Raw genomic sequence first — 26,252 nt, forward strand, 5'->3', positions numbered from 1 at the left:
ATGACCTCTGGAAAACTCCACTGTACACTTGAGAAGGAATGAGAGTGAAAAAGATGGATAATGTCTTGATATCACTATGAAAGTTTTAACTTTTGGGACTCCCAAGAGTCCCTAGACCATACTTTGAGAGCTGCTACTCTGTATTACATAAATTAGCATGTATTTTAAATTATATGAATGGCACAGGTTGTTAGGTTCTGCTCAATAATTCTCATCAACTACATGTTTACAAGTAACTAAGTTAAGCCCTGTGACAAGCTGAGTAAGTATAGTCTCTGTCATCAGGCAGGTTATAGTAAGCGGGGGCAGGGGTGGGGCTGGGGGGGTAGTAGTCCTTACACTGGTGGCTGGAATATCCAACAAAATATGCTACATGTAAGAAAGCTAAAGACATAGGATTACAGCAGCACAGAGATAGTTAGGATTAGTTTAGCCCAAGAAGTCAGTTCGGTTATGCAAGTAGCAGTGAATGTGTTGGCCTATATACAAAGCACAGAAATGGCAAAGTAAGATGTGAGTTGCTGGGAGGGGTGTATGGTTGAGTTTAGAAGGCATAAAGGGAAATCACAGGTAATGCTAGTCATCGACCTCAGGGGTTATTGAATATAAGGCTTAACTAAAATGGTCTTTATTTGGTAGACTATGGAATTTATTGATAGATACTAAATAATGACAGAACTATGATTTACAATGTTCCAACGATGGTCCAAGAGTAGGAACAACTGGCAATGGAGAAGACATTTAGAGGACTAACTAGTAGCGCAGGTAAAGGATAATGAGATATAGGGATGGGAATGAGGGAGGTAAGTCCTTTTAGCCTAAGAATATTCAATATCTACTTTGCAAATAGTGCAAAGTGAAACTGGGAAAATGATTCTGTACCAAAGGTCATATATTTGCTTTTATCTTATAAGGTCATGCTTTTTCCTTGAGTAAGTTGTATATATTATGTAGTATCCAGTTACTGTGACAAGTTGCGGATGGAGGTGGGAAGGAGAAAGGGCAAGTAACAGAACCTTTTTATTGTTCAACCCATAATTGGTCTCTCTTCCTCCCAGTGTCTCCTTTTCTCTTGGGCCGGGCACTTTGGGCTGCCAGTCGGTTCACTGTTGCTATGTCTCCTGAATTGATCCAGCAGTTTCTACAGGCAACAGTTAGTGGTCTTCATGAGACACAACCCCCATCCGTTCGAATATCTGCTGTGAGAGCCATCTGGGGGTGAGTACACCACCTTAGGGTGTTACACGCTACTGAAGAGAAAATTACTCAAAGTAGAAGTCCCAAACAGCATTTGACCAGTAGATTATGTTGCTTAGAAATTTCTGATGAAGATCTCCTACAAAATGGTGAGTGGAGAGGGAAAGAAACCATATCAGGAACGTGGCATCAAGAGATAAATAACATGCATAGGATTGCACATTAAAGAATTATAGAAGTAGGATTAGAGCCAGGTCATTTTGTTGATTGATTTCTCTGTATTTGAAGTTAAGTTTGGGATAACGTAGCCTAGAAACACTGCTTCTTTTTTCCCAATTTTACCTCTTTTTCACAGCCAGTATACTAGTTGCTCAGCTAGTCATTTATTTATATTCCTACCAAGATCAGATGGAGCATTGTTGCTTTAAAAAACATATTAAAGTCCAAACTTAAAACTCTCAGTTGAATCCTAAAAACTACCTAAAATCCTAAAAGTACAAAATTCATCTTCTACCTATCTGCGCTGTCTTCTTACCTTTTGAAGCAGAGATTGAGATGTTGTGCATTATGTGTGTCTTTAGAAAGCATTGAAGGGAAATGATGTAAGCCAGATAACTGAATAAGACGCCCTTCACTAGTGTCTCTCCCTCAACAATAACTTGGCATCTCATGGTGGACAACATGTCTTTGTGGGAGCTGTGAGACCCAGAGAGGAGACTGTGAAACCCCAGTGCCATCCAAAAACAAGGAGAGCCATTTTGAGAGGATGGGCCCACACCCCAGCAGCCGATACACCAACCCTAGCCCTGGCTGTAGCCTGAGACACAGCTCCATGCCCTTGAGGGCATGGCTACAGCCCCATTTGGCTTGGATTCTATCACCAGCACCACACACTAAGTACCCAGGAGAATCTTACCCAATTGTGTGTTGCATAATAGGAATACAGACCTCAATCCCAGATGTGGACCCTGAAGTAGCCCATGAACTGGCTCCACTCCCTTTCAGCTGTGGTCCTGGAGAACACAGATTTAGACAGTCCACTCACGGATGAGGGAAGCTCTGTGGAAGTTCAGGAGTCCAACAGAGGAATTCCAGCATACCACTGGGGCAGAAGAGTCCAAGATTGGACACTTTGAAGGGGTCAGTCAATAAAGACTGGAGGAAGTAACTGTTACTTCACTTGTGAAGACAGCAATACAAGAAAGACTTCAGGGAACATGAAAAAATCAAAGAAACGTGACACCACAAAAGGAACACAATAATTTTCTGGTAACTGACCCCAAAGATAGAAATCTATGATATACCTGATAAAGAATCTAAAAGAGCTATTTTAAGGAGCTCAGTGAGCTATAAGAAAACAGAAAAACAAATTGATGAAATCAGAAAAACAATACATAAACAAAATGGGAAGTTCAACAAAGACAGAAATCATGAAAAAGAACCAAGCAGAAATTCTGGAGGTGAAGAATACGATGAAAGAAAAAATGCAACAGAGACCATCAACAGCAGAACAACTCAAGCAGAGGAAAGAAAGAACCTGTAAGGTAGAAGACAAGACCTTGAAATTACCCACTCAAGGAGGGCAAAGAATAAAGAATGAAAAAGAATGAAGAAAACCTATGTGAACTTTGGGATACCATTAGGAGAAACAATCTGTGAATAAATTGGAGCCCCAGAAGGAGAGGTAGAAGGGGGCAGAAAGCTTACTTACAGAAATAATGTCTGAGGGACACCTGGGGTCACTCAACAGGTTAAACGTCAAACTCTTGATTTCAGCTTAGATCATGATTTAATGGTTGTGAGATCAAGACCCACACTGGGCTCTGCACTGAGAATGGAGCCTGCTTGGGATTCTCTCTCTTCTTCTCTTTCTGTCTTTCTCTAAATAAATAAATAAACATTAAAAAGAAAGGAAGGAAGGAAGGAAGGAAGGAAGGAAGGAAGGAAGGAAAGAAGAAAGAAAGAAAGAAAGAAAGAAAGAAAGAAAGAAAGAAAGAAAGAAAAAGTGTCTGAGAACTTTCCAAATCTGAGGAGAAAGTATACATCCAAGTTCATGAAGCTAATATTTCACCCCCAAATTTCAGTTTAAAGTGATCTCCAATATACATTATAATAAAACTGTCTAAAATCAAGTGGATTTTAAAGTAGAAAGAGAAAAAAATGTTCTCTCATACAAGGGAATCCCCGTAAGATTATCGGCTGATTTTGCAGTAGAAACCTCACAGGCCAGAAGAGAATGGGATGATATATTCAAAGTACTGAAAATAAAAACTGCCAACCAAGAATATGCGGCAAAGATGTTCTTCGGGAACAAAGACAAGATAAAATGTCTCAAACAAAGCTGAAGAAATTCTTCACCACTAGACCTACCTTACAAGAAGTGCTGAAAGGAATTCTTTAAGCTGAAATGAAATTAGTAATATGAAATATACTACACACTGGTAAAGATACGTATATAATCAGATTCAGAATGCTCTAATACTGTAACTTGGTGGTGTGTTAAACACTTAACTCTAAAAGTTAAAGGACAAAATAAATAGCTAAGTAACTTGTTAGTGAATATACACTATAAAAAGTGAAATTGTGACGTCAAAAACATGAGAGGGAATAAAGGGTAGAACTTTTGTATACAATCAGAGTTACCATTGTGAAATAAATGGTTACATCTATAAATGTTTTCTGTAAGCCTTAGAATAACCACAAAGCAAAAATCTACAATAGACAACAGAATCAAAACATTCCACTATGGGAAATCATAAATTCACAAAGGAAGACAGCAAGAGAGGAAGAAAGGAACAAGGAAACTACAGAAGAGGAAATAATAAAGTGGCATTAGTAAGTCTTTACTTATCAAAAATTACTTTCAATGTAAATGGATTTAAATCTCTAATCAAAAGTCCAAAGTAGCTGAATGGATTTTTAAAAAGACCCAATTTATATACTACCTACAAGAGACTCCCTTCAAGACACATATGCTCAAAGTGAGGGGATGGAAAAACTATTCCATGCAAATAGAAACCAAAAGAAAGCAAGGGTAGCTGTATTTTTATCAGATAAAATAGACTTTAGCTCAAAAGCTGTACAAGAGACAAAAAAATATTGTTAGGTAATGATAAATGAGTCAATTCATCAAGATATAACAAATATATGTACATTTGACATTGGAGCACCTAAATATATTAAGCAAATACTAACGTCTGAAAGGAGAAATAGGGACACCTGGGTGCCTCAGTCAGCTCAAGTCATGATCTCAGAGTCATGGGATCAAGCCCCACATTGAACCCTGTGTCAGGCTCCACACTGACAGCATGGAGCCTGCTTGGGGTGTTTCTCTCTCTCTCTTCCTCTCTCTCTCCCTCTCTCTCTCCCTCTCTCTCTTCCTCTCTCTCTCCCTCTCTCTCTCCCTTTCCCTCTCCCTCTCTCCCTTTCTCCATCTCTCCCTCTCTCCCTCTCTCCCTCTCTCCCTCTCTTCCTCTCTTCTTCTCTCCTTCTCCCCTTCTCCCTCTTCCTGTCTCTCCCTCTCCCTCTGCCCCTCTTCCCTGCTAGCGTGTGTATGTGCTCTCTCTCTTGCTCTTTCTCATAAAATTTTAAAAAAGAGGGGGGAGGGTGGGGAGAAACAGACAATAATATAGTAATCGTAGGGGACTTCAGTACCCCACTTTCAACAATGGATAAATCATCCAAACAAATCAGTAAGGAGATATTGGCCTTTATGCTTTTGACTACAGGCACCTAATAGATATATACAGAGTGCTCTGTCCAACAGCAGCAGAATACACGTTCTTCTCAAGCATGCATGGAACATTGTCCAGGAAAAGTCATGTGTTAGGTCACAAAACAAGTCCTAGGAAAACTATCTTTTCCAATCACAGTGAAATGACACTAGAAATCAGTTACAGGAGGAAAACTGGAAAATTCACAAATACATGAAAAATAACCACACACTCTTAATCCATGGAAAGAAGAAATAGAAAAATAGAAAACTGTCTTGAAATAAACAAAAATGGAAATATAACATACCAAAACTTATGGGATGCAGCAAAATCAGTTTTAAGAGGGAAGTTTAGGGGCGCCTGGGTGGCGCAGTCGGTTAAGCGTCCGACTTCAGCCAGGTCATGATCTCACAGTCTGTGAGTTCGAGCCCCGCGTCAGGCTCTGGGCTGATGGCTCGGAGCCTGGAGCCTGTTTCCGATTCTGTGTCTCCCTCTCTCTCTGCCCCTCTCCCGTTCATGCTCTGTCTCTCTCTGTCCCAAAAATAAATAAACGTTGAAAAAAAAAAATTTTTTTTTTTTTAAATAAAATAAAATAAAAATAAAAATAAAAAAAAGAAGAGGGAAGTTTATAGAAGTAAACCTACATTAAGAATAAACAAACAGGGGCGCCTGGGTGGCGCAGTCGGTTAAGCGTCTGACTTCAGCCAGGTCACGATCTCGAGGTCCGTGAGTTCGAGCCCCGCGTCAGGCTCTGGGCTGATGGCTCAGAGCCTGGAGCCTGTTTCCGATTCTGTCTCCCTCTCTCTCTGCCCCTCCCCCGTTCATGCTCTGTCTCTCTCTGTCCCAAAAAAATAAATAAAAACGTTGAAAAAATTTAAAAAAAAAAAGAATAAACAAACAAAAAAATCTCAACCAAACTTTACATCTCAGGAACTAGAAAAAGAACAAACTAAGCTCAAAGTTAACCATAGGAAGATCAGAGCAAAAATAGAGACCAGGGAAATAATAGAAAAGGCCAACTAAACTGAGAGCTGTGTTTTCTGAAAAGACAAAACTGACCTACTCTAGCTAGACTAAAAAGAAATGAGAGGAGAACAGCTATAAAATCAGAAATGAAAGAGGAGACATTACAACTGAATACCACAGAAATGAAACGGATCATAAAAGGCTACTATAAACAATTACATGCCAACAAACTGGACATCTGGAAGAAATGGAGAAATTCCTAGAAACCTATAGCTAACCAAGACTGAATTATGAAAAAATAAATAATCTGAACAGACCATTAACAAGTAAGTTATTGGATCAGTAATCAGAAACTTCCCATAAAAGAAAAACCTGGACCAGATGAATTCTACCAGACATTTAAAGAATTGATAACAATCCTTGCTCAGACTTTTCCAAAAAACTTAAAAGGAGGGAGCACTTCCAAACTCACTTTATGAAGCCAGCATTATTCTGATACCAAAACCAGACAAGGACAGAACAAGAAAACTACAGGCCAATGTCCCTGATGAATATAGATGCAAAAGTCCTCAGCAAAATACTAGGAAACCAAATTCAACAGTACATTTAAAGGATCACACACTATGATCAAGTGGGATTCATCCCTGAGATGCAAGGATGGTTCGACATATATAAACCAATAAACGTGATATACCACTTAATAGAATGAAAGCTAAGAATCATATGATTATCTCAATAGATGTAGGAAAAGCATTTGATTAAATTCAATATCTATTCATGATAAAATCTTTCAACAGTGGGTATAGTAGGACCATACCTTAACACAATACAGGCCACTGTGACACATTCACAGCTAACATCATACTCAACAATGAAACTCTGGAATCTTTTCCTCTAAGATCAAGAATAAGACAAAGATGTCTGCTCTTACCATTCCTATTCAACATAGTACTGAAAGTTTTACCTAGAGCAGTTAGGAAAGAAAAGGGATCCAAATTGGAAAGGAAGATATAAAATTGTCTCTCTTTGCAGTTGTCATGATATTATAAATAGAAAACAGTAAAGACTCCACCAAAAAAACTGTTAGAACTGACAAATGAATTCAGGAAAATTATAGGACAAAATATGCAAAACTTGGTTGCATTTCTAATAATGAAAAACATTTTTTGAAACAATGCTATTTATAATTGCATCAAAAACAATAAAACCTCAAAGAATAAATTTAACCAAGTAGGTGAAAGATTTATACCCTGAAAACTATATGACATTGAGTTGGGGCATCTGGCTGGCTCAGCTGGTTAGGCGTGTAACTCTTGATCTCAGGGTTGTAAGTTTGAGCCCCATGTATGGTGTAGAGATTACTTAAGAATAAAATCTTTTTTTAAGAAAGAAAACTATAGACATTGAAGAAGGAAGTTGAAGAAAGCACAAATAAATGGAAAGGTAATTCCATGCTAATGCATTGGAAGAATTATTGTTAAAATGTTCACACTCCTCGGGTGTCTGAGGGACTCAGTTAGTTAAGCGTCTGACTCTTGACTTCAACACGGGTCATGATCTCATGGTTCATGAGATCAAGCCCTGCATCGAGTTCCGCAATGAGCGCGAAGCCCACTTAAGATTCTTCCTCGCCTTCTGCCCCCCACCCTGCACACGCACACTCTCTCAAAAAATAAAGTTCGCACTCCCAAAAACAATCTACAGATTCAGTGCAATCAAAATCCCAGGGACATTTTTCACAGAGATAAAACAAATAATCCTAAACTTTGTATGGAATCACAAAAGACCCTGAATGGTCAAAGCAATATTGAGGACGAACAACAAAACTAGAGGCATCACACTCCCTGATTTCAAACTAAATTACAAAATTGTAGTAGTCAAGAGTATGGTATTGCCATAAAACAGATACATAGATCAGTGGAACAGAATGGAGAGTGGAGAAATAAACCCACACATATATAGTCAATTAATTTACAACAAAGGAGCCAAAAATACACAATAGGGAAAAATATAGTCTCTTCAATAAATGGTGTTGGGGAAACTGGACAGCCACATGCAAAAGAAAGAAACTGGACCCTTATACAGTACAACAAAGTAAATTCAGGTTAAAAATTTGAATGTAAGACCTAAAGCCATGAAACTCCTAAAAGAAAACATGGAAGTTAAGATCCTTGGATTGGTTTTGTCAGTGGTTTTTTGAATCTGACACCAAGAACAAAGGCAACAAAAGCAAAAATAAATAAGTGGGACTACATCAAACTAAAAAAGCTTTTGCACAGCAAAGGAAACCATCAACAAAGTGAAAAGGCACCCTATAAAATGGGAGAAAATGTTTGTAAATCATATATATCTGATAGAGATTAATATTAAAAATATGTAAGGAACTCAATAGCAAATAAAACAATCCAGTTAAAAAATGGTGGAGAAACTGAATACACACTTTTCCAAAGAAGACATAAATGGCCGATAGGTAAATGAAAAGGTGCTCAACATCACTAATTATCAGGGAAACGCAAATCAAAACCACAATGAGATAACACTTCACACATGTTAGAATGGCTGTCATCCAAAAGGGACAGGATAACTGGTGTTGATGAGGATGTGAATAGGGAACCCTTGTGTACTGTTGGTGGGAATGTATATTGATTGGTAAAGCAGTATATGAAAAACGTGGCAGTTCCTCAAAAAATTTAAATAGAACTCCCATATCATCTGACAGTCCCATTTTGGGGTGTATATCCGAAGAAAATGAAAGCAGGAGGGGCGCCTGGGTGTCTCAGTCGGTTAAGCGTCCGACTTCAGCTCAGGTCATGATCTCACAGTTCAGGAGTTTGAGCCCCGTGTCAGGCTATGTGCTGACAACTCAGAACCTGGAGTCTGCTTTGGATATTGTGTCTCCCTCTCTCTCTGCCCCTCCCCCACTCGTGTTCTCTCTCTCTCTCTCTCTCTCTCTCTCTCTCTCTCAAAAATAAACATTTTTTAAAAAACTTTTTCTTAAATAAAAGCATCTGGAAGAGCTGGCACTTCCCTTGTTCACTGCTCATTATTTATACTAGCCAACATTATGGGAACAGCCTAAGTCTGTGTCAGCGGATGAAGGGATAAAGATGTGGTATACATATGCAACGGAATATTACTCAGCTCTGAGAAAGAAAGAAATTCTGCCATTTGCAACAACAATAATGGACCTTGAAGGCATCATGCGAAGTGAAATAGAGAAAGACAAATACTGCATGGTATCACTTATATGCGGAACCTAAAAATTAGAAAATAGTAGAAAGTGGTTGCTGGGAGGTGGGGGAAATAGGAAGAGGTTGATAAAAGGGTACACTCTATAAGGTGAACAAGATCCGAGGATCTAAAATAAAATGTGATTATAGTCGATAACACTGTGTTGTATAATTGAAATTTGCCAAGAGAATAAAAACTAAATTATCTCACCAAAAAAAAAAAAAAAGATATATGAGGTGTTGGATGTGTTAACAAACTAGATGAGGGGAAACCTTTCCCAGTGTGTGTATATATTAGATCACCACAGTGTACCCTTTAAATAACTTATAATGTTACATGGCAATTGTACCTCAATAAAACTGAAAAAAATTAAGTTAAAAAATGTATTTGTTTATATTACTTTTATAGTCAGAAAATTATGTGAAGAGGGGCGCCTGGGTGGCTCAGTCAGTTGAGCCTCCGACTTCTGCTCAGGTCATGATCTCACGGTCTGTGAGTTTGAGCCCCACGTCAGGCTCTGTGCTGACAGCTCAGAACCTGGAGCCTGCTTCAGATTCTTTGTCTCCCTCTCTCTCTGACCCTCCCCTGCTCCGCTCCGTCTCTCTGTCTCTCAATAATAAATAAAGTTTAAAAAAAAAAATTTTTTTTTTTTTTAAAGAAAATTATGTGAAGAAAACTTTCAAAAAAATAATGTTCAAGTCTCTGACTACATGGGCAGCAATTTGCTTGAAAGGTAAAGCAGAGCTCTCTGGAAAGGTGACAAAAGTTTTGAACACCAGAAAAATGGACACTCATACATGTTTATAAAATTTTATATGATCTATCAAAGGCTGGATCTCTTGACGCCATCTCTGGGTCACAGGTTAAAAATTGTCTTATGAAGGGATCTTGGCGATTCTTACCTTCACAGCCAAGACTCTCCAGTTGGTCATTTCCCTATTCAGCTTCCCAACCAGTTACAATCTGGCTTATGTCCTTATGACATCACTGAAACTGTTCTTTCTAATTCACTAGCAACTTTTTAATGGTCATCGTTCCACCTTTGCTTTTCTTCTTTTGCCCTGGTTTTAATTTATTCTTCCGTGTCATAACCTATGTAATCATTGCAAACTGCCTGAAATCATTTCTGAAACAAGGTATCGATCAATAAATACTTCTGCTTGTGTCACATTTCCCATATCATAGCTAATGACAGCCTTTCTCCAGAGCTCTAAAGTAACATATCCTCTACTTAATTAATACCATGGTAGATATCTTATATAAGTATCTTAAAATTAACACATCCGCTCCTGAGGTTACTGCTGACCGCCTCCAAGCCTGCCCTACATGTATTCTCTGTTTTAGTAAAAGAAATTGGTACTTTTTATTTTTTTAAGAATCAATACCTTTAAATCTTAAGGAGATCTTGTATTTCCTGTTTTAGTAAAAGTGGAGATCCAGATCTCTGCCTTTTAGATCTTGGTTCCTTAGCTTTTCATCTCTTCTCCTACTGCTACTACCCTAGCTTGTGTTCTCAACTTCTTGTGCCTGAAGTGCTGCAGTAGGTTCCTAACTGATGTCTCTGCCTCCAGCCCCCACTGCTGTAATTTGTATTATTTTAGCTGTCTAACTGCTCTTTATAAAGCAAAAGCCTGATATTTTTGCTCCTACAATAAAATTCTCATGGCTTCAGTTGTGCTCTTCAAATTGAGATACAGGTACCCCAGAAGAAAGTCATAATATGCCATGTGATACATGAAGCCACAGGATAAATCTATAGCATCTTCCTGGGGTGTGAGTTTCTCTTGAAGACTTTGAGGGAGGGCAAAGAAGGTATTAGGAATAATCTGTAAAAGACTTGGAGATACACTAGCTTCTAAAATAAAGTCTAACTTCCCTTAGCATAAAGTCTAACTTCCCTGCTTCCCATATGATCTGAGTAGATGATATAATCTTTTTGATCTACCAGAGTGTATAGGTTCAAGTTCTTTAGAAGGGGACAGTAACTATGAATTATTAGAGTGAAGAAGCAGAGGGGAGGGAGGAGGTAGAGTACAACTGAGTACTGGTGGAGAGATGAATGCGAAACCTAGTCTAAGGAGTTGAGAGCTGACCAAGGCCAGATGACAGATCAGCTCTTAAGAAAAAGTTAGATCAGAGCAAGGTGGAATTGAAAATCAAGATGTTATGGACTAAAAACACAAAAAGTCTATGGACAAATCTGCGATCAAAGCCCACACTTGTACTGTTCATTATGGACCTTCGAACCCGTCATCTGACACAAGTAATATGGTTGTAAAACCACTTAAACAAATGGGGAAGAAACATTGAGTACCTGCGGAAGGCCTTGTTTCTGTACTGGTTTCTTGTAACATAGAGAAAGTGTCTGTTGACTTTTATTGCCATTTTGAAGATAAAAGACTCGGACAATATGTCTTTAATTCTATTACATTGGACATGGTAAGCAGCATCCAGTAAATATTAATTGAATAGAGGTGAATAAAACTATGTATAAAAAACTTTAAACCCTACAAATAGTACACAAATTTTAGTACACAATTTTCCTATCATGCACAAATAGTATTCAAATTTATTGCATAGAAGATCTATACAAATTGATCTCAAAACTACTCCAAAAAATACAAAATTGTTACAACATGAAAGTTAGTGTACTAAATAACAAATGTGTTGGAAAAGATGTTTAAAAAACACTATTCGAAAAAATAACAGGAATAGGGACACCTGGATAGCTCAGTCAGTTGAGCGCCTGACTTCAGCTCAGGTCATGATCTCATGGTTTGTGACTTTGAGCCCCACATCAGGCTATCTGCTGTCAGCACAGAGCCTGCTTCAGATCCTGTCCCCCTCTCTCTCTGCCCCTCCTCCACTCATTCTCTCTCTCTTTTCCTCTTTCTCAAAAATAAATAAAACTTATATATATATGTAAGTTTTATTTATATGTATATATGTATGTGTGTGCATATATATATATATATATATATATAAGAAGGTGTGTGTATATATATATGTGTGTGTAAGAAAAATACCAGGACTATATATCAGAATCTGAAGGATGTGATTAAAGCAGTAATCTAAGGAATTACAAGGCATTAACATCTTAATAATTTGGATATAATAACATACATGACAGTGAGAGAGGGATGAAAGTTTAAAAGAAATAGCAAAAACCAAAGCAGAAATAAATTAGCATAGAGATGGTGGTGCTGATATTTAGAAACTATGCCACAGAAAGATGTAAAAACTAACTCTACAAGTAGCTTCATAAAGCTACACGTAAAAATGCTGTAACATGTGATAACAATTGGAAAAACCAGGAATTGAGGGATCCACTTGTGAGTAATTCTTGCTTTTCTCTCTCTCTCTCTGTCTCTCTCTCTTTCTCCCTCTCTAGTTATTGTGATCAACTGAAAGTCTCGGAGAGTACCCACGTGCTTCAACCCTTCCTTCCCAGTATCCTGGATGGCTTAATTCACCTAGCAGCCCAGTTCAGCTCAGAGGTCCTCAACCTGGTGATGGAGACCCTATGCATCGTTTGTACAGTAGACCCAGAATTCACAGCAAGCATGGAAAGCAAAATCTGTCCGTTCACCATCGCCATTTTCCTAAAGTACAGTAACGGTATGCCACCAAGACCATGTGTTATAAAGGACACCAAGAAAAGGTGGTGGTGGCTGGTGAATTTAAGTGCAAATTTTCCCTGGGTCTGATGGTCTTAGGCATCTAAATAAAGACTGGCTTTCACTTAGCAAAGAGGAGATCTGTGCTGTAGCTACAGGAGCACTAAAAAGTAGAATGCTGGGGTGCCTGGGTGGCTCAGTCGGTTAAGCATCCAACTCTCGATTTCGGCTACAGTCATAATCTCGCAGTTGGTGGGTTCGAGCCCCACATCAGGCTCTACGCTGACAACGTGGAGACTGCTTAGGATTTTCTCTCTTTCTCTCTCTCTCTCTCTCCCTCTCTCTTCTTCCCCCTCTCCCGCACTCCTTCTCTCCCTTCCTCTCTCCCTCCCTCCCTCACTTAGTCTGTCTCACAAAAATAAATAAACATGTTTTTAAAAGGTAGGATACCTATTCTTGTAACTCTTAACTGCAATAAGAACTGGGGATAAAAGATGATGAGTAAAGGGTTAAATAGCAAGTGATATAACTCAGAACTTAAGCAAGTAGGAAATTGAGCAACTAAAAATCTTCCTAAGAGGTCTAGAACTATAATGTACAAAGTGAGATACTGAAGAAGTAGATACACAGGTTTATGAACCGCACTGTTCATCACAAGGCTTTTATAGTAGCAAAAATCTAGAAGTAATAAAAAAGATTAATTACCTTTATTATATCCATAAAGTAGAATACTGTACAGCCTCTAAAAATCATACTTCTCAGCCATGGGAAAGTGCTCACAGTATAATAAAAGAACAGATGGTTTTCCAAACTGCATAGACTATAATCCCAAGTTTGGGGTTTGTTTTAGACAAGGATTAATTTGTAGCTACGTATATAGAAAAAATACCAGAAAAAACTACATCAAAATGTTAACAGTTCTCTCTAGGTGGGGGAAATTCCAAGTGTTTTCTTTCCTTGAATACTTTAGTGCATTTTAAGTTTTTCTGTAGTGAGTGTGTATTAACACACACTTTACCTGTATAATGTTTTATTGTCAAAAAAATATTGACTATATTTGTTTTTGTAGAAGTAGCACCAATAGTGAAACAGAGGATATAGGGATAGAGGTTATATAATATGATATTATACTAAATATTTTATTTGATTCTCTTTTTCGCCTAAAATGTGTCCTGGAGAGGTTTTCACGTTGCACTCTTAGATATATCTCATTCTTTTCAACCATCACATAATATTCCATAAATGGCTGTATCGTATTTATGTGCCCATTCTGTTAATAGACATCTAAGTTGTTCCCAACTTTTTCCTAAAACAATGCTGCAGTGATCTTTTAACACATATCTTAGTGCACTGCACACTTTTCTATTTTTTCATGCTAGATACAGGAGATTTTTCTTACATAGGTGAAATAGATCACGCTAAAGTTTTGTTTCTTCACAAGGCTCTGCTTTCTGAGGGTTTTACCTTTGGCCTTGGAAATGCTTTGGGAGTTCTTTTTTCTATCATGACTACCCCCGTAAGAGATGCATATGGTTCCCCTTCAACATGTGAGAACCTGACAATCAGTGTTTTGGCAGTTTTTGAAACTTTCGTGTCTTCTTAACAAAGTAATCGGAGGGTTTCTCTTTTCCTTAAGCATTCGGTTTCATAATCAATCCAGGCAAGAATAAAGACATTAAAGATTTGCCCCAGAATTGGAATTTAGGAACCCAAACAGATGAACATATGGGAAGAAGAAAAAAAGAGAGTGAGGGAAGCAAACCATAACAGACTGATAATGATAGAGAACAAACTGAGGGTTGATAGAGAGAGGTGGGTGGGGGATGGGCTAGATGGGTGATGGATATTAAAGAGGACACTTGTTGTGATGAGCACTGGGTGCTGAATGGAAGTGATGAATCACTAAATTCTACTCCTGAAACCAATATCACACTACAGGTTAACTAACTAGAATTTCAATAAAAATTTGGAACTTAAAAAAAAAAAAAAAGAGTTGGCCCAGAAAAAAAGCCAAATTTTGTTTTAGGAGTAGCTGTTACTGACTAGTCCCTGACTTAATGAAATCATGCATATTCTAGCTCTTAGAGACTTAGCATCTCTCCTGTCCTTTCAGGTTATTCATATGGCCTCACTAGGTCCCGGATGTGTAATATGTAAGCAAAGCAGAAGTTGTTAACTTAGGTTAGAGCCAAATAATAGGTATCATTAAGCCAGAAGCACATGCAGACCATTGGGTGGGGGGGATTCTGTGTTGCCTTATCCACTTCAGATCCTGTCGTCGCCTCGCTGGCTCAGGATATCTTCAAGGAGCTGTCTCAGATTGAAGCCTGTCAGGGCCCAATGCAGATGAGGCTGATTCCTACTCTAGTGAGCATAATGCAGGCCCCAGCAGACAAGATCCCTGCAGGGCTGTGTGCGGTAAGTGGTTCCAAGGCCAGTACCGGTGTGGGTGGAGGTAGAAGAAGAAGAATGTGCACATGCTGTACAAATACCACCTGTAGATCCCACCTCGCTGACGGGAAACCAATTGCATAAGAGATTCATAGGGTGATCTTCCTGGGCTACTTTGCCCACAAGGACAACGGGTGGTTCTTGAGGCTTTAAGAAAATGTCCCTTCTTGTTCTTTACTTGTCCTCAGTGAATTGAACGGGGTGCCATTATTACACAGCACCACCAAGTACGTCGCTGGGCTATCCATTCTGCTGCCGTATACTGCCCACCCCCATATCTAAGCAAGTTATGAGCTATCAGGAGGAAGCTGAGAGCACTATCTACTATCTAATTATTCCTTTCTTTCAGAAACTTTCATTAATGAAAATTAATGAGCTTTCTCTGGGTTGCTGTGTTGTATCCATGCAATAAAGATCTTAGTTGTAGGGCACTGCCGAGCCCCACCCTAGAGGCAGTTCTAATTCTTTTTTCTCTCCCATTCTTCAGACTGCCATTGATATCCTGACCACGGTAGTACGGAATACAAAGCCTCCCCTTTCCCAGCTACTCATCTGCCAAGCTTTCCCTGCTGTGGCACAGTGCACCCTTCACACAGATGACAACGCCACCATGCAGGTATCTGAGCCTTGGTGACTAGAAGAGGAAAGATAGCTCCCAGCCATGGGCTTATAGCAGGCTGAGAAAGCTGACACGGTCTCACGCTTTTGAGATCTAGGTCTCTTAAATCCATATTTAACAAGGGCACCCAGGAAGGGTCCAGACTGTGGAAGCCAAACACGCTCTGCTTTGGGATGTATTGTAATCTTAAAAGTATGGATGCCAGACATTCTACCCATCTATATCTGGGTATTGCTACGGTGGACAAGATTACAGACATATAGACCTGGAGCCATACAAAAGTCTTTTCAGAATTAAAGTGAGCAAAGTAATAGCCCTTTGAAAATATCTAGGTAAACAGTGGTTCATATAGGTCTGTCTTTATTCCCATAAATATCTGTAGTACCCCTAATCACTGCTGCATCTTAGACATGTTTTTCCAGTACCAGAGGTAGACCTTTGTGGTTAAAACTTGGTTTGTTTGGTCATTATCTCTTGTGATCAGAAAGAAGTGTGCTTTTTCGAGGGAGCTGATGAGGTGAAGCGAGGACCATATAGTGCATGGCTATGTCTGTAACAGTAAAGTCCCGACTCCAGTGGTATGTGCCCACCACAAACCCTGTGGGCTCGTCACTCTTATGTGGCATAGGCCCCTAAGTAACATCTGCCCATGCAGACTGTGGGCCTCCTGGCATCTGTTCCCAGTTGCTAATGTTGTTTGCGGTCTTTGTCTCCCCAGAATGGTGGAGAGTGCTTGCGGGCTTATGTGTCAGTGACACTGGAGCAGGTGGCCCAGTGGCATGACGAGCAGGGCCACAACGGGCTGTGGTACGTGATGCAAGTGGTGAGCCAGCTCCTGGACCCCCGCACCTCAGAGTTCACTGCCGCCTTTGTGGGTCGCCTCGTCTCCACCCTCATCTCCAAGGCAGGGCGGGAGCTGGGGGAGAATCTGGATCAGATTCTTCGTGCCATCCTCAGTAAGATGCAGCAGGCAGAGACGCTCAGTGTCATGCAGGTAAGACGATATGGGGAGCTGGGCTTTCCCCAACCCCAGGCGGTCGAAGTGGACAATCAGTATACAGGTCCTGAGGTTTTGTTTGTTTGAGAGAGAGAGAGAGAGAGAGAGAAAGGGCATGAGGCGGGGAGGGGCAGAGAGAGAGGTAGACACAGAAGCTGAGGCTGGCTCCAGGTCCCCAGCTGTCAGCACAGAGCCTGATGCGGGGCTCGAAGTCACGAACCAGATCATGACCTGAGCCAAAGTCGGATGCTTAATGACTGAGCCACGCAGGTGCCCCGGTCCTGAGTTATTTTACTCTGTCTTACTGTCTTTGTAGAACAGTTAAGTAAAATCTATTCTGGCCCAAGAAATCCCGACAAGGAAATCTCCATGTTCTCTATTTCTCAACTGGCCGGCCCACTCCTTCTCATCTCCTAAATCTCTGAAATTGTTTTCCTTGAAGCAGATGTCCTTCTTGTTACTTCCTAGTCTCTGATCATGGTGTTCGCTCATCTGGTGCACACTCAGCTGGAACCCCTCTTGGAGTTCCTGTGCAGCCTCCCAGGACCTACTGGCAAACCTGCCCTGGAGTTTGTGATGGCTGAGTGGACGAGTCGACAGCATCTGTTCTATGGACAGTATGAGGGCAAAGTCAGGTAGGGCCCCTCTTTCTTCTCTGGGCATTCTGCCTCTCCTTGTATTTCTTCTTTCCCTGACTTGTTCCAATGATTTTTGTTCAATAGAGCAAGCTGCCCCTTGTATTCCTTTTTTCCTCTATTTCTTTATTGCTAATCCAGGTCTTTGAAGAGCTGCCATCTTGAAACTCCCAAAACACAGTCAACACACATAGCACGTTTTTTTTTTTTTTCCTCCTCATTGCCGGCCAGAGATCCTCCTCTGCCACAGACTTCACCCAGCCAAATACTGCTAGTGGCTTACTCTCCTTTATAAACCTAAGCCTTCTAATCTTGGCTTGCTAACTTCCTATCCTAGACTCACCTCCCAGTGGTTCTCATCACCCCATTGCACCTTTCAGTGTGGCCAGCCCTTGTGATCTGTGCCCGCCCCAGCTTTGTTCCAAGAAGTTCAGAAGCTCTCACGAGGCCATCCTCATGAGCACTAAATCCCCCTTTCAGCTGAGCTGTCTTATCTCTCCTGATTCGTCGTGAACAGAATGCTCACCATCAAAGAGAGAGTCTTACGGCATAATTGCTTATCTCCTTGGAGTAAACTCTAGATGGGTGGCTGATCGACCCTTTTTGGCTCTTCTTGCCAGCTCTGTGGCACTGTGTAAACTGCTCCAGCATGGCATCAATGCAGATGACAAGCGGCTACAGGATATCCGCGTGAAGGGAGAGGAGATCTACAGCATGGATGAGGGCATCCGCACCCGCTCTAAGTCAGCCAAAAGTGGGTGACGCTGCTGCCCTCCAGTACCCTCCCTGGGGGCTAAGGATGTGTGGGGTGGAAGGCATGGAGGTACTATCATCTAGATTTTTGAAACACAGTCGTTAGTGATGGGTTTGATAAAAAAAGAAACAGAAAACTGCAGGTACACAAAGGATCGGAACATATGCTTCCTTCCTGTGGCTGAAAACTGCCAAAAGCCATCTCGGGTACCAAGGCTCCCCAGCTTCATTTGGGGGCTCTAATACCCATTTTCAGCATGTCTTTGTTATTGGGTTGCTTTCACCGATGTGTAGGCAGTGAATGCAAAGCTGCCCTCTTCAACTGTAGCTTTATAATCACCCGTGCTGTTTCTCAAACTGCGAGTCATGGGGACTAGAGTACTGTGCTCTGTACAGTCACTTAGCGTCCAAGCTTTATCACCAGCAAAAACGTATCTCCTTTAATTCTTGAACTCTCTTAGCTGTCCTAACTTCTCCACTCTTATGACACCAAGCAGAATGAAGTTATTTAACTTTAAATCATTCTGTGGTGGCTGGATATAGTCTGGGACGGTGGAAAGGCTGAGGGATGGTGAACTGTGTCTGGTGAGGAGCACTGCAGGACAGGAGGCACTGCCAGAAGTGAGCCCACTGACAGCCTGCCTAGAAGCCTTCCCTTTCCTTTCCAGACCCTGAGCGCTGGACAAACATTCCTTTACTGGTCAAGATCTTGAAGCTGATCATCAATGAGCTTTCCAATGTCATGGAGGCCAACGCCGCACGCCAGGCCACCCCTGCAGAGTGGGGTCAAGGTGCACCAGGCCCTTATTCCAAGCAAACTTTTAAGCCTGCCAGATCAAGTCATGATATTCAGATTATCAGTTTGGCTTATTGAGGCACTGAGGGGTTTTTTAATGTTTATTTAAGCATGCCTGCCACGTGGCTAGCATTGCTGTGCACGTGAAGAGCTGCTCTTCGGGTCTACCTTGTGAAGTCTCTTCAGAGGCTGGGGTGGGAGGCAGCCAGGAGGCCAGCCGCGTAGCCCTTCCTGTTTGGTTTTTCTCAAGAGCTTTTCATCCTTTTATGTACCCACCAGAACACCCTCGTTTCTTCCCCTCAAGCTCATTGGGAGGGCTTGGCCACAGGCCACGTTGCAGAAACCCTCAGGACCCTCCTATTCTGGCCTGTTTACATTTGGGAAGGGAAAATCTGTGAGTATGTGCTCCAGCTGCTTTTCATCTCCAAGTAGATGACTCCAATGATATGTGGGAGGACCAGGAGGAGGATGAAGAGGAGGAAGAGGATGGTTTAGCTGGCCAACTCTTATCTGACATTCTCGCTACAAGTAAATATGGTAAGCAGTCTGAGGAGAGGACAGCCATGCTAAATACCTTTTCTGTGCACCGGGACCAAGAATGGGATACCAAAGAAAGGGGAGAGGTGGGCCCGCAAGGGATGGTCCGTGGGCCTTTTTAGCCCTTCTACCTCAGCCGTGTGGTGATGCCTGCCCGCTTGGGGCCCACTCGGCCTCTGCCCTGACCCCTCTCTGTGTTGGCTGTGTCTAACAGAGGAGGATTACTACGAGGATGATGAGGAAGATGACCCTGATGCCCTTAAGGATCCTCTCTATCAGATTGATCTGCAGGTGAGAATGTCCAGAGAAGATAGATGTCTTGCAAGTGACACGGTCTCAAGCCAGAAACAGGAATATGGGCTCCAACCCATTCATGGTTCCCAGCCTCAGGGCAGAAAGTTCCTGTCTTGCCGAGTAGTCAGAGGCTCCGGGTGGTCTGGGACTTTGCACCTTAGTATTTTATACCTACCAGTGTTGCAGTCCGGCTTCTTAAAACCCAGCTATGTTGTGAAGGTCCTCGGGTGGAAATATGAGATCTGTTGGGAAAATTTTGTTTCTTTATGGACTTGAGTCTCTGGGTTGAGCCTGAACTAGATCCAGAAATGTAGAAAGCCATCCCTCAGGGTGCTGGCAGTTGTCTGACAGCCAGTGCTTCCTATACCGCCGATAGTTCTCGCCCCTTACGGATGGTAAGCCTGAGAACCTGCAGTAAGGCCACTCTTTTTTCTTCTCTGCAGGCCTATCTCACGGACTTCCTCTGCCAGTTTGCTCAGCAGCCCTGCTACGTCATGTTCTCAGGCCACCTTAATGACAACGAGAGGCGGGTTCTGCAGACCATTGGCATCTAAGAAAGGGAGACTTTCCAACTCTGCTCCTCCTGGCCCAGCCACAAACCATTTTGCAGCCCTTAACTGGCCTTGAGATGTACTTTCTTTTCAACCTAGAGTGGCCTCCTGACTCTTGGCCCTTGGCCTTTGCAGAGTGACACTGACAATTCAGACCAAGGTCACCAGTGCTGTCACTTAGGAATACTGGAACAAAGGACATTTCTCAAAGTCCCCCTGAAGATACTCCATCTCTAGAACCTTTTTCTCCCCGACCGTGCCCCCACCTCTGTTCCTAGAGTCCTCTGCCGGCCACTCCAGAAACATAGTGCCCAGAAGGATTACGTGTTCATGGATTATTTTGCCCCACCTCAGGAGCACAGGGAGTCATGACCATGTACATTCTAAAACAGACCTGTTTACTTTCATAGGACATCTGCTATGTTCAGATAGGAATACCCTTGAGAGATGATAATGCTTTCTGCTCTCTACCACAGATGCTCTGGGTTTTCCATAGGAATGAGAGGCAGCAGCTACATTCTGACCCCTCTCCAGTGACCTCTCCTTGTCTCCCTCCTACAACACTAAGGCTCCCCTGTCACAGGAAGTCCTCTTGTTTTTGCCTCGTTGCATGACACAGTCCCTCCCCCCGAGCTATTCCTATGTATACACGCACACACAACATCAGCCAGAGAGATGGCAATTTGTTTTTCCTTTTTTTAGAAAAAAAAAAAAAAAATGGGAAAAACATTTTTTTTAAAGTCCACCTGACCCAACTGTATTTAATATTCCTCCCCAACACATCACCACACACTCTGATATTCGAAGGTTACCCCCTCTCCCTCAGGAATCCTCTAAAGTGGTTAAGTTGTAGCCCTCAAATTTGCAATGTGTATTTTTCTAGGAGAGTAAAGTAATCTTTACAAATGAATTCAGTCCACATGGTATAAGGTGTCCCGGCACCTCTGCCTTCTGTTCCTTTTAGAAGGAAAATAAAAATAAGGGGGAAAAGATTAGGCGGAGCCATGCAGACACCTGAGTGTGTTCTAGCTAACCTAGCCCAAGATGATTCTTAGAGAACTGGTATCATCCAGTCACATATTTTTAAGGGAGGTCCCTTAATTGGGAAATGCAGTCATTGTGGGTTCAAAAAGTGAATGATAACCAGTGAAGGGGAGGAAGGTAAAGCCCAGCATTCCCCTTTTTTTTTATAATGCCGACACCTACTGCCCCAGTTTCAGCCACTACAGAAGGTTTCTTTAGACTGGTGATCAAGTCTCTGTTCTCAAGGAAAGGTCCCCACTTGGGGCATTTACTGTACAGGACTGTAATTGGAAGCCTAAGGATTTTGTAGCCAATAGTGATTTCACACCACTAGGTGTCCCTGGTGTACAACTCCCACATCTGACTGAGTCGGGAAAAGTGTCTGTTAACGTCACTGTCTTTGAAAAGTCTGAGGGCCTGTGCACAGCCTGGTCTGCCAGCCAGGTTCTGAGACTAATAACTGCCCCTGTGATTTCTCTCCCTTGAGTTGGGGAAGTTGCTCATATTGGGGAAATGATGGAAGTCTGGCTAATTGGTGCTCAGGAAAACCATTCTGAGCCTTAGAAACTCACTCCGTGGTTATTGATCTCAAGGCAGTGCCAGTTAGTTTCAGTGCTGAAGGTTCCACAGGGCCAAATCAACCCCTGATTGTGGCACAAAAGAATGGTCTCATGCCAGTGGCATTGGACTGCTGAGTTTGGGAAGGCTTGGGGCTTTCACACATAGACTGAGAAAGATATAGACCCCTCCTGGGCCCACTAATGACAAAAAGAGCCTATCTCGTGCCAAAAATGGTCTCTTGACAAGGGTCCTCTCTTGCTGCTCTCTCGCTAGTTTTAGGGGAGGACTGGAAAACTTGAGTTCTGAAGGGAAAGGGTCGTGGGATCACCTGAGGGGCCACCCCCAATCAACAAACATACTGTTGTCAGTTAAGAGCAGAGGGTCTTGGACCCTTTGGTGTGCAGGCACTTCCTGCTCCCACAGCATTTCAATTATCCCATTTAACCTTTATAGCAGGTACACAGTAGATAATATTCCCATTCTGTCTGTGAGGAAAAGAGTTCAGAAACTACATCCAGGGTCCGCGAGAAGAAAAAATCTGCTTGAGTCCAGGAGTATTGACAAAAAGTTGAACTCTAGCTCCTTTTGGTCTCCTGTGTTTTTGGCCAAAGAACCGGCTTCAGTCTGAAAAGGTCAGGGCCAACTGGTTAGAAAGAATTGAAGTTCAAGATAAGATAAACAAGGGAATAATAAGAGTGCTGAGCTGCTCTCAAATTCTCCAGGTCTCCTGACCCTGGTGAGTAACCGCTAGGACACCAAGGGCTTTCCCAAGACTGTGTTGAGCTCTTAGTGGAAAGAACTGAAAGGAAAATGGAAGAAATACCAGAAGACAGAAGGTGAAAGTCCAAGAACTGAAGGAAACTGGTTTTCACAAGTGCCCATTGGAAGTGTGCTATTGATCAGGGACTATTAGATGACTCAAGCCAATAAATAGGAATGTTGTAATTAGTGCTTAATATAGGGCTTAATAGATATTAGTTGTGAATTCAGAACAAGTGATGCAAAACTAGCCCCATAGTCTGATTTTAACAGGTTAGATAAAATCTGGACATGGTAAAATCAAAGCATTAGGGAGATAGACCAGTTGGTAACTGGCCACCAACTCTCAGACTGCAAATTGGCGTGTTGTGGAATGGCTTGTGCTGTGCCCCAGGGCTCTGTCCTTGGCCCCTCCTTTGATATTAATGACAGATGAGGGAGTTTTTTTATGCCTTACCCATTCCAAAAGAGGATCTGAGGCCCAAAAGAAACCCTACTAGATAGGAGACAGATGCTGATCAGATTTTTAGATAACAGGAAACCCCTGGGAAGGATGACAATTTAGGATTCAAACAAATATGTCCATAACCTGTAAAAAATGGGCAGAATTGAAAGGTAAGGTTGTTTCAAAACTCAGATTAATGAGTATGAAGAAAGTTGAGGATTACAGAGTACTGTACTCTTGTTAACGATTCTGCGTGCCAGTAACAAGTGTTTATTATGTTGAACTGTTGGCATGTCTTCACTAAACTCTAGTGTAGTTCTGGCTGGGTTAGTAGACACACATTGTGTAAGATCATTTCAGTCTTCTGTGCCTGTCAGCAATCCTAGAGTGCTCTGTTCCATTATGGTGCTCCAGCAGGAGGCTCCCTGACAGAAGGCGAGCCCATCTGCAAGACAAAAACCAAGAACTGGAGGACCTAAGCTGTGTCAAGGGGGAAGAAACTTGAAGGAGCTGAGAAAACTCAGGGAAAACAGGACACTGCTTTGGAAAATGAAAGGGTTGTCCAGTGAAAGATCTACTTCTCACCCCAGCCTGGCAGACCTATGGCCAATGAGTAGATCATAAACTCAAAGCCAAATTCTGGCTACTATTATGTTTGTTCTGTTCAGTAAATATTAAATTTCTATTACATGCAAGGCCAATGGTAGATGCTGGAGAGGCTTGGCCCCTTCCCTCAAGAAGCTAGTCTAGTAGGGGGTCAGAAATAGCGCAACGAATGTGGGGAGTACCATGAGAGGAAGAAATACTGGGGTCAATCCCCGATACAGAAAAAAAAGGGGATGGTTAATGGTAAGTGGGAGAAGTCAGAGTTGCGTGGAGAAGGTGACCCTTGACCTGCAAGGTGGCTAACAACTGCTGAGATTTCAGGACCACTCACTAAATGCCAGTGACTGTTCCAAAGTGTTGGATTATCTCGTGTAGACCATCTAATAACTTTACAAAGTGCATAATTTTGTTTATCCCATCTACAGACTGATGAAACCAAGGCACAGAGATATTAAATGCTACCTGCCGAAAGTCACAGCAAAGTGTGTGATTCTGATCCAAGTGGATTGCACTTTTTGCCAGTACTCTGTCTTGCCTCCCCTATGCGTTTGCCAGGCAGACGAGGGTGGAGTAGGACACTCTAGAGAAAAGATCATTAAGAAGAGACCCATCATGGAATAGGATTGCATTTTCACAGCTTATATGCAGGTTAAAAGATTGGAATTTATAGTTCACAGGACTCTTGGCCAGAAATAAGCAGGAAGGAAAAGTGAGAGCCAGATGGTGGAGGATCCTATAGGCCTTCCCCCCCTTCAGGGAATGGGAGACCACTCAAGAATTTTAGGCAGAGAAGTTACACAATCAGGTTTGCATTTTGTTTATTTTTATTTTTTATTTTTTTTTATGTTTCTTTTTGAGAGAGTGCAAGTGAGCTGGGGAGGGGCAGAGAGAGAGAGGAAGACAATCTGAGGCAGGCTCCAGGCTCTGAGCTGTCAGCACAGAACTCAATGCAGGGCTTCAACTTGTGAACCTTGAGCTCATGACCTGAGCCTAAGTTGGACGCTCAACCTACTGAGCCACCCAGGTGCCTCCAGGTTTGCATTTTAGAAAGCATACTGATGTCTGTCCGGACAGGACTAAAAGGGGAGACTGGAGGCAAAGTGCAGGTGAGAGAACCAAGAGCCTGGACTCGGCGGTAACCAGAGAGGGGGTTGGAGTGGAAGAGGTCAGACTGTGAAAAGTTGACAAGGGTGGGTCTAGAGGGCCTGACGGTGGAGAGGGAAAGGTCTTCCCAAAAATGACAGCTGGCTGGGGCTTAGACTAGACCTTCACCACGCTTTGTCAGGACTTGGGTAGCAAAGCAGCGAAAAGTAATTCCTAATAAAATTCCACCATTTGTAAATATTTACCTTTCTCTGATGGATTAGTACAAGTTCAACCTTAGCCTTCTAACAAGGGACCCTCACGTTGTTTGTTTTGTTTTGGGAGGGGCTTGTTTTGAGTAGGTGAAAATAGGGTGGCATTAACCATTCTCCTAAAATTGCCAATTACACTGGGTCTGTTAGACTTATATGGTACACGTGATTTTGTAGCAGATGTGCTGGCCTGACCTGACTAGAAGGCCTAGGAAGTCCCTTCAAGTCTTGAGTTATTCTGATGTGGCATGATTGCATAGTTAGAAGGTAAGGAGGGAGCTGGGGTGACATCCCCTGCGATCCGTGGTTCCCATATTTGTAAAATGGAGAACTAATACCCACCTCAGAGTTGTAGTTAGAATTCAAGATGTCTTAATTGAAGCACTTCAGATGGAAGAGAGTGCCTCTTTCCTCCGTGTCTCCCCCGCCCTCCGGTAGCTGGGAGCTATGTTTGGCTCAGTCTCCCTGACTCACTGGATTAGAATGACTCAATTCAGTTCCACAGATGCTGCTGCTAAATTAGGGTCTCAGCCTTTGGGAGGACAGCTCCGCGTGAAGTGCTGCAGCACCGCCATCCTGCCCAGGAACAGGATCGAAACCGGTGCTGGCTGCAGCCCTGCCTTCCACCTGCTGCGGACTTTTTCTGTAATATCTACATGACCAATGTATTGGTTTGCTTTCACTAGATTTCCCGCCCCCCCCCCCCAACGTATTCTAAGAACATAGCCAAATTCTTTACATTTTCTTGCCTTAGTTGCTTTTGCAGAGTGGGAAGCAGAGCTGCTTGAGGATCGCCATGCTTCTGGATCCTAGGGTAAAAGCTTGAGTGAACTGAGATAAGGCCCAGGGCCGTGGAGGAAGAAGGAAAGGAGAGAGAGGAAAGGAGAGGGGTGCCAGCAAACGAGAAGGAACAGAAGTCCGTGGGGCCTGAGTGGTGAGGACCTTTCCCCGATCCTGGCATAGCACTTGGGGACAGAAGAACTTCCTAAGGGAAAGGCTGCCTGGAATCCCTGGGGAGGCTGCATACTGGGCACCAGGGGTCCCTGGAACAGTTCCTGGGCCTGCGGCACAGAGGCCAGGTCTGTTGCACTTGCAGGCCCCTGGCTGGCAGAAGACAAGGCCTGCAGGGTCCACCCCCAGTACTTT

The 26,252-nt window shown here is 42.3% G+C and overlaps 1 protein-coding gene across 1 annotated transcript in view; it reads left to right on the forward strand.

Annotated features, from left to right (window-relative positions):
- Positions 1–21,267, forward strand: part of IPO9 (importin 9) — a 54,095-nt gene extending 32,828 nt beyond the window's left edge. The window contains exons 14-24 of the mRNA XM_047839780.1: positions 1,059–1,218; positions 12,499–12,725; positions 14,994–15,142; positions 15,663–15,791; positions 16,513–16,788; positions 17,260–17,426; positions 18,047–18,180; positions 18,848–18,970; positions 19,408–19,512; positions 19,727–19,803; positions 20,250–21,267. Of these exons, the coding sequence (XP_047695736.1) occupies positions 1,059–1,218; positions 12,499–12,725; positions 14,994–15,142; positions 15,663–15,791; positions 16,513–16,788; positions 17,260–17,426; positions 18,047–18,180; positions 18,848–18,970; positions 19,408–19,512; positions 19,727–19,803; positions 20,250–20,360 (1,658 nt within the window). The 3' untranslated portion in view covers positions 20,361–21,267. The remainder of the gene's footprint in view (positions 1–1,058; positions 1,219–12,498; positions 12,726–14,993; positions 15,143–15,662; positions 15,792–16,512; positions 16,789–17,259; positions 17,427–18,046; positions 18,181–18,847; positions 18,971–19,407; positions 19,513–19,726; positions 19,804–20,249) is intronic.
- Positions 21,268–26,252: the final 4,985 nt, after the last annotated feature.

Source organism: Prionailurus viverrinus, chromosome F1 (genome assembly GCF_022837055.1).
Source record: "Prionailurus viverrinus isolate Anna chromosome F1, UM_Priviv_1.0, whole genome shotgun sequence".
Classification (NCBI taxonomy): Eukaryota; Metazoa; Chordata; class Mammalia; order Carnivora; family Felidae; genus Prionailurus; species Prionailurus viverrinus.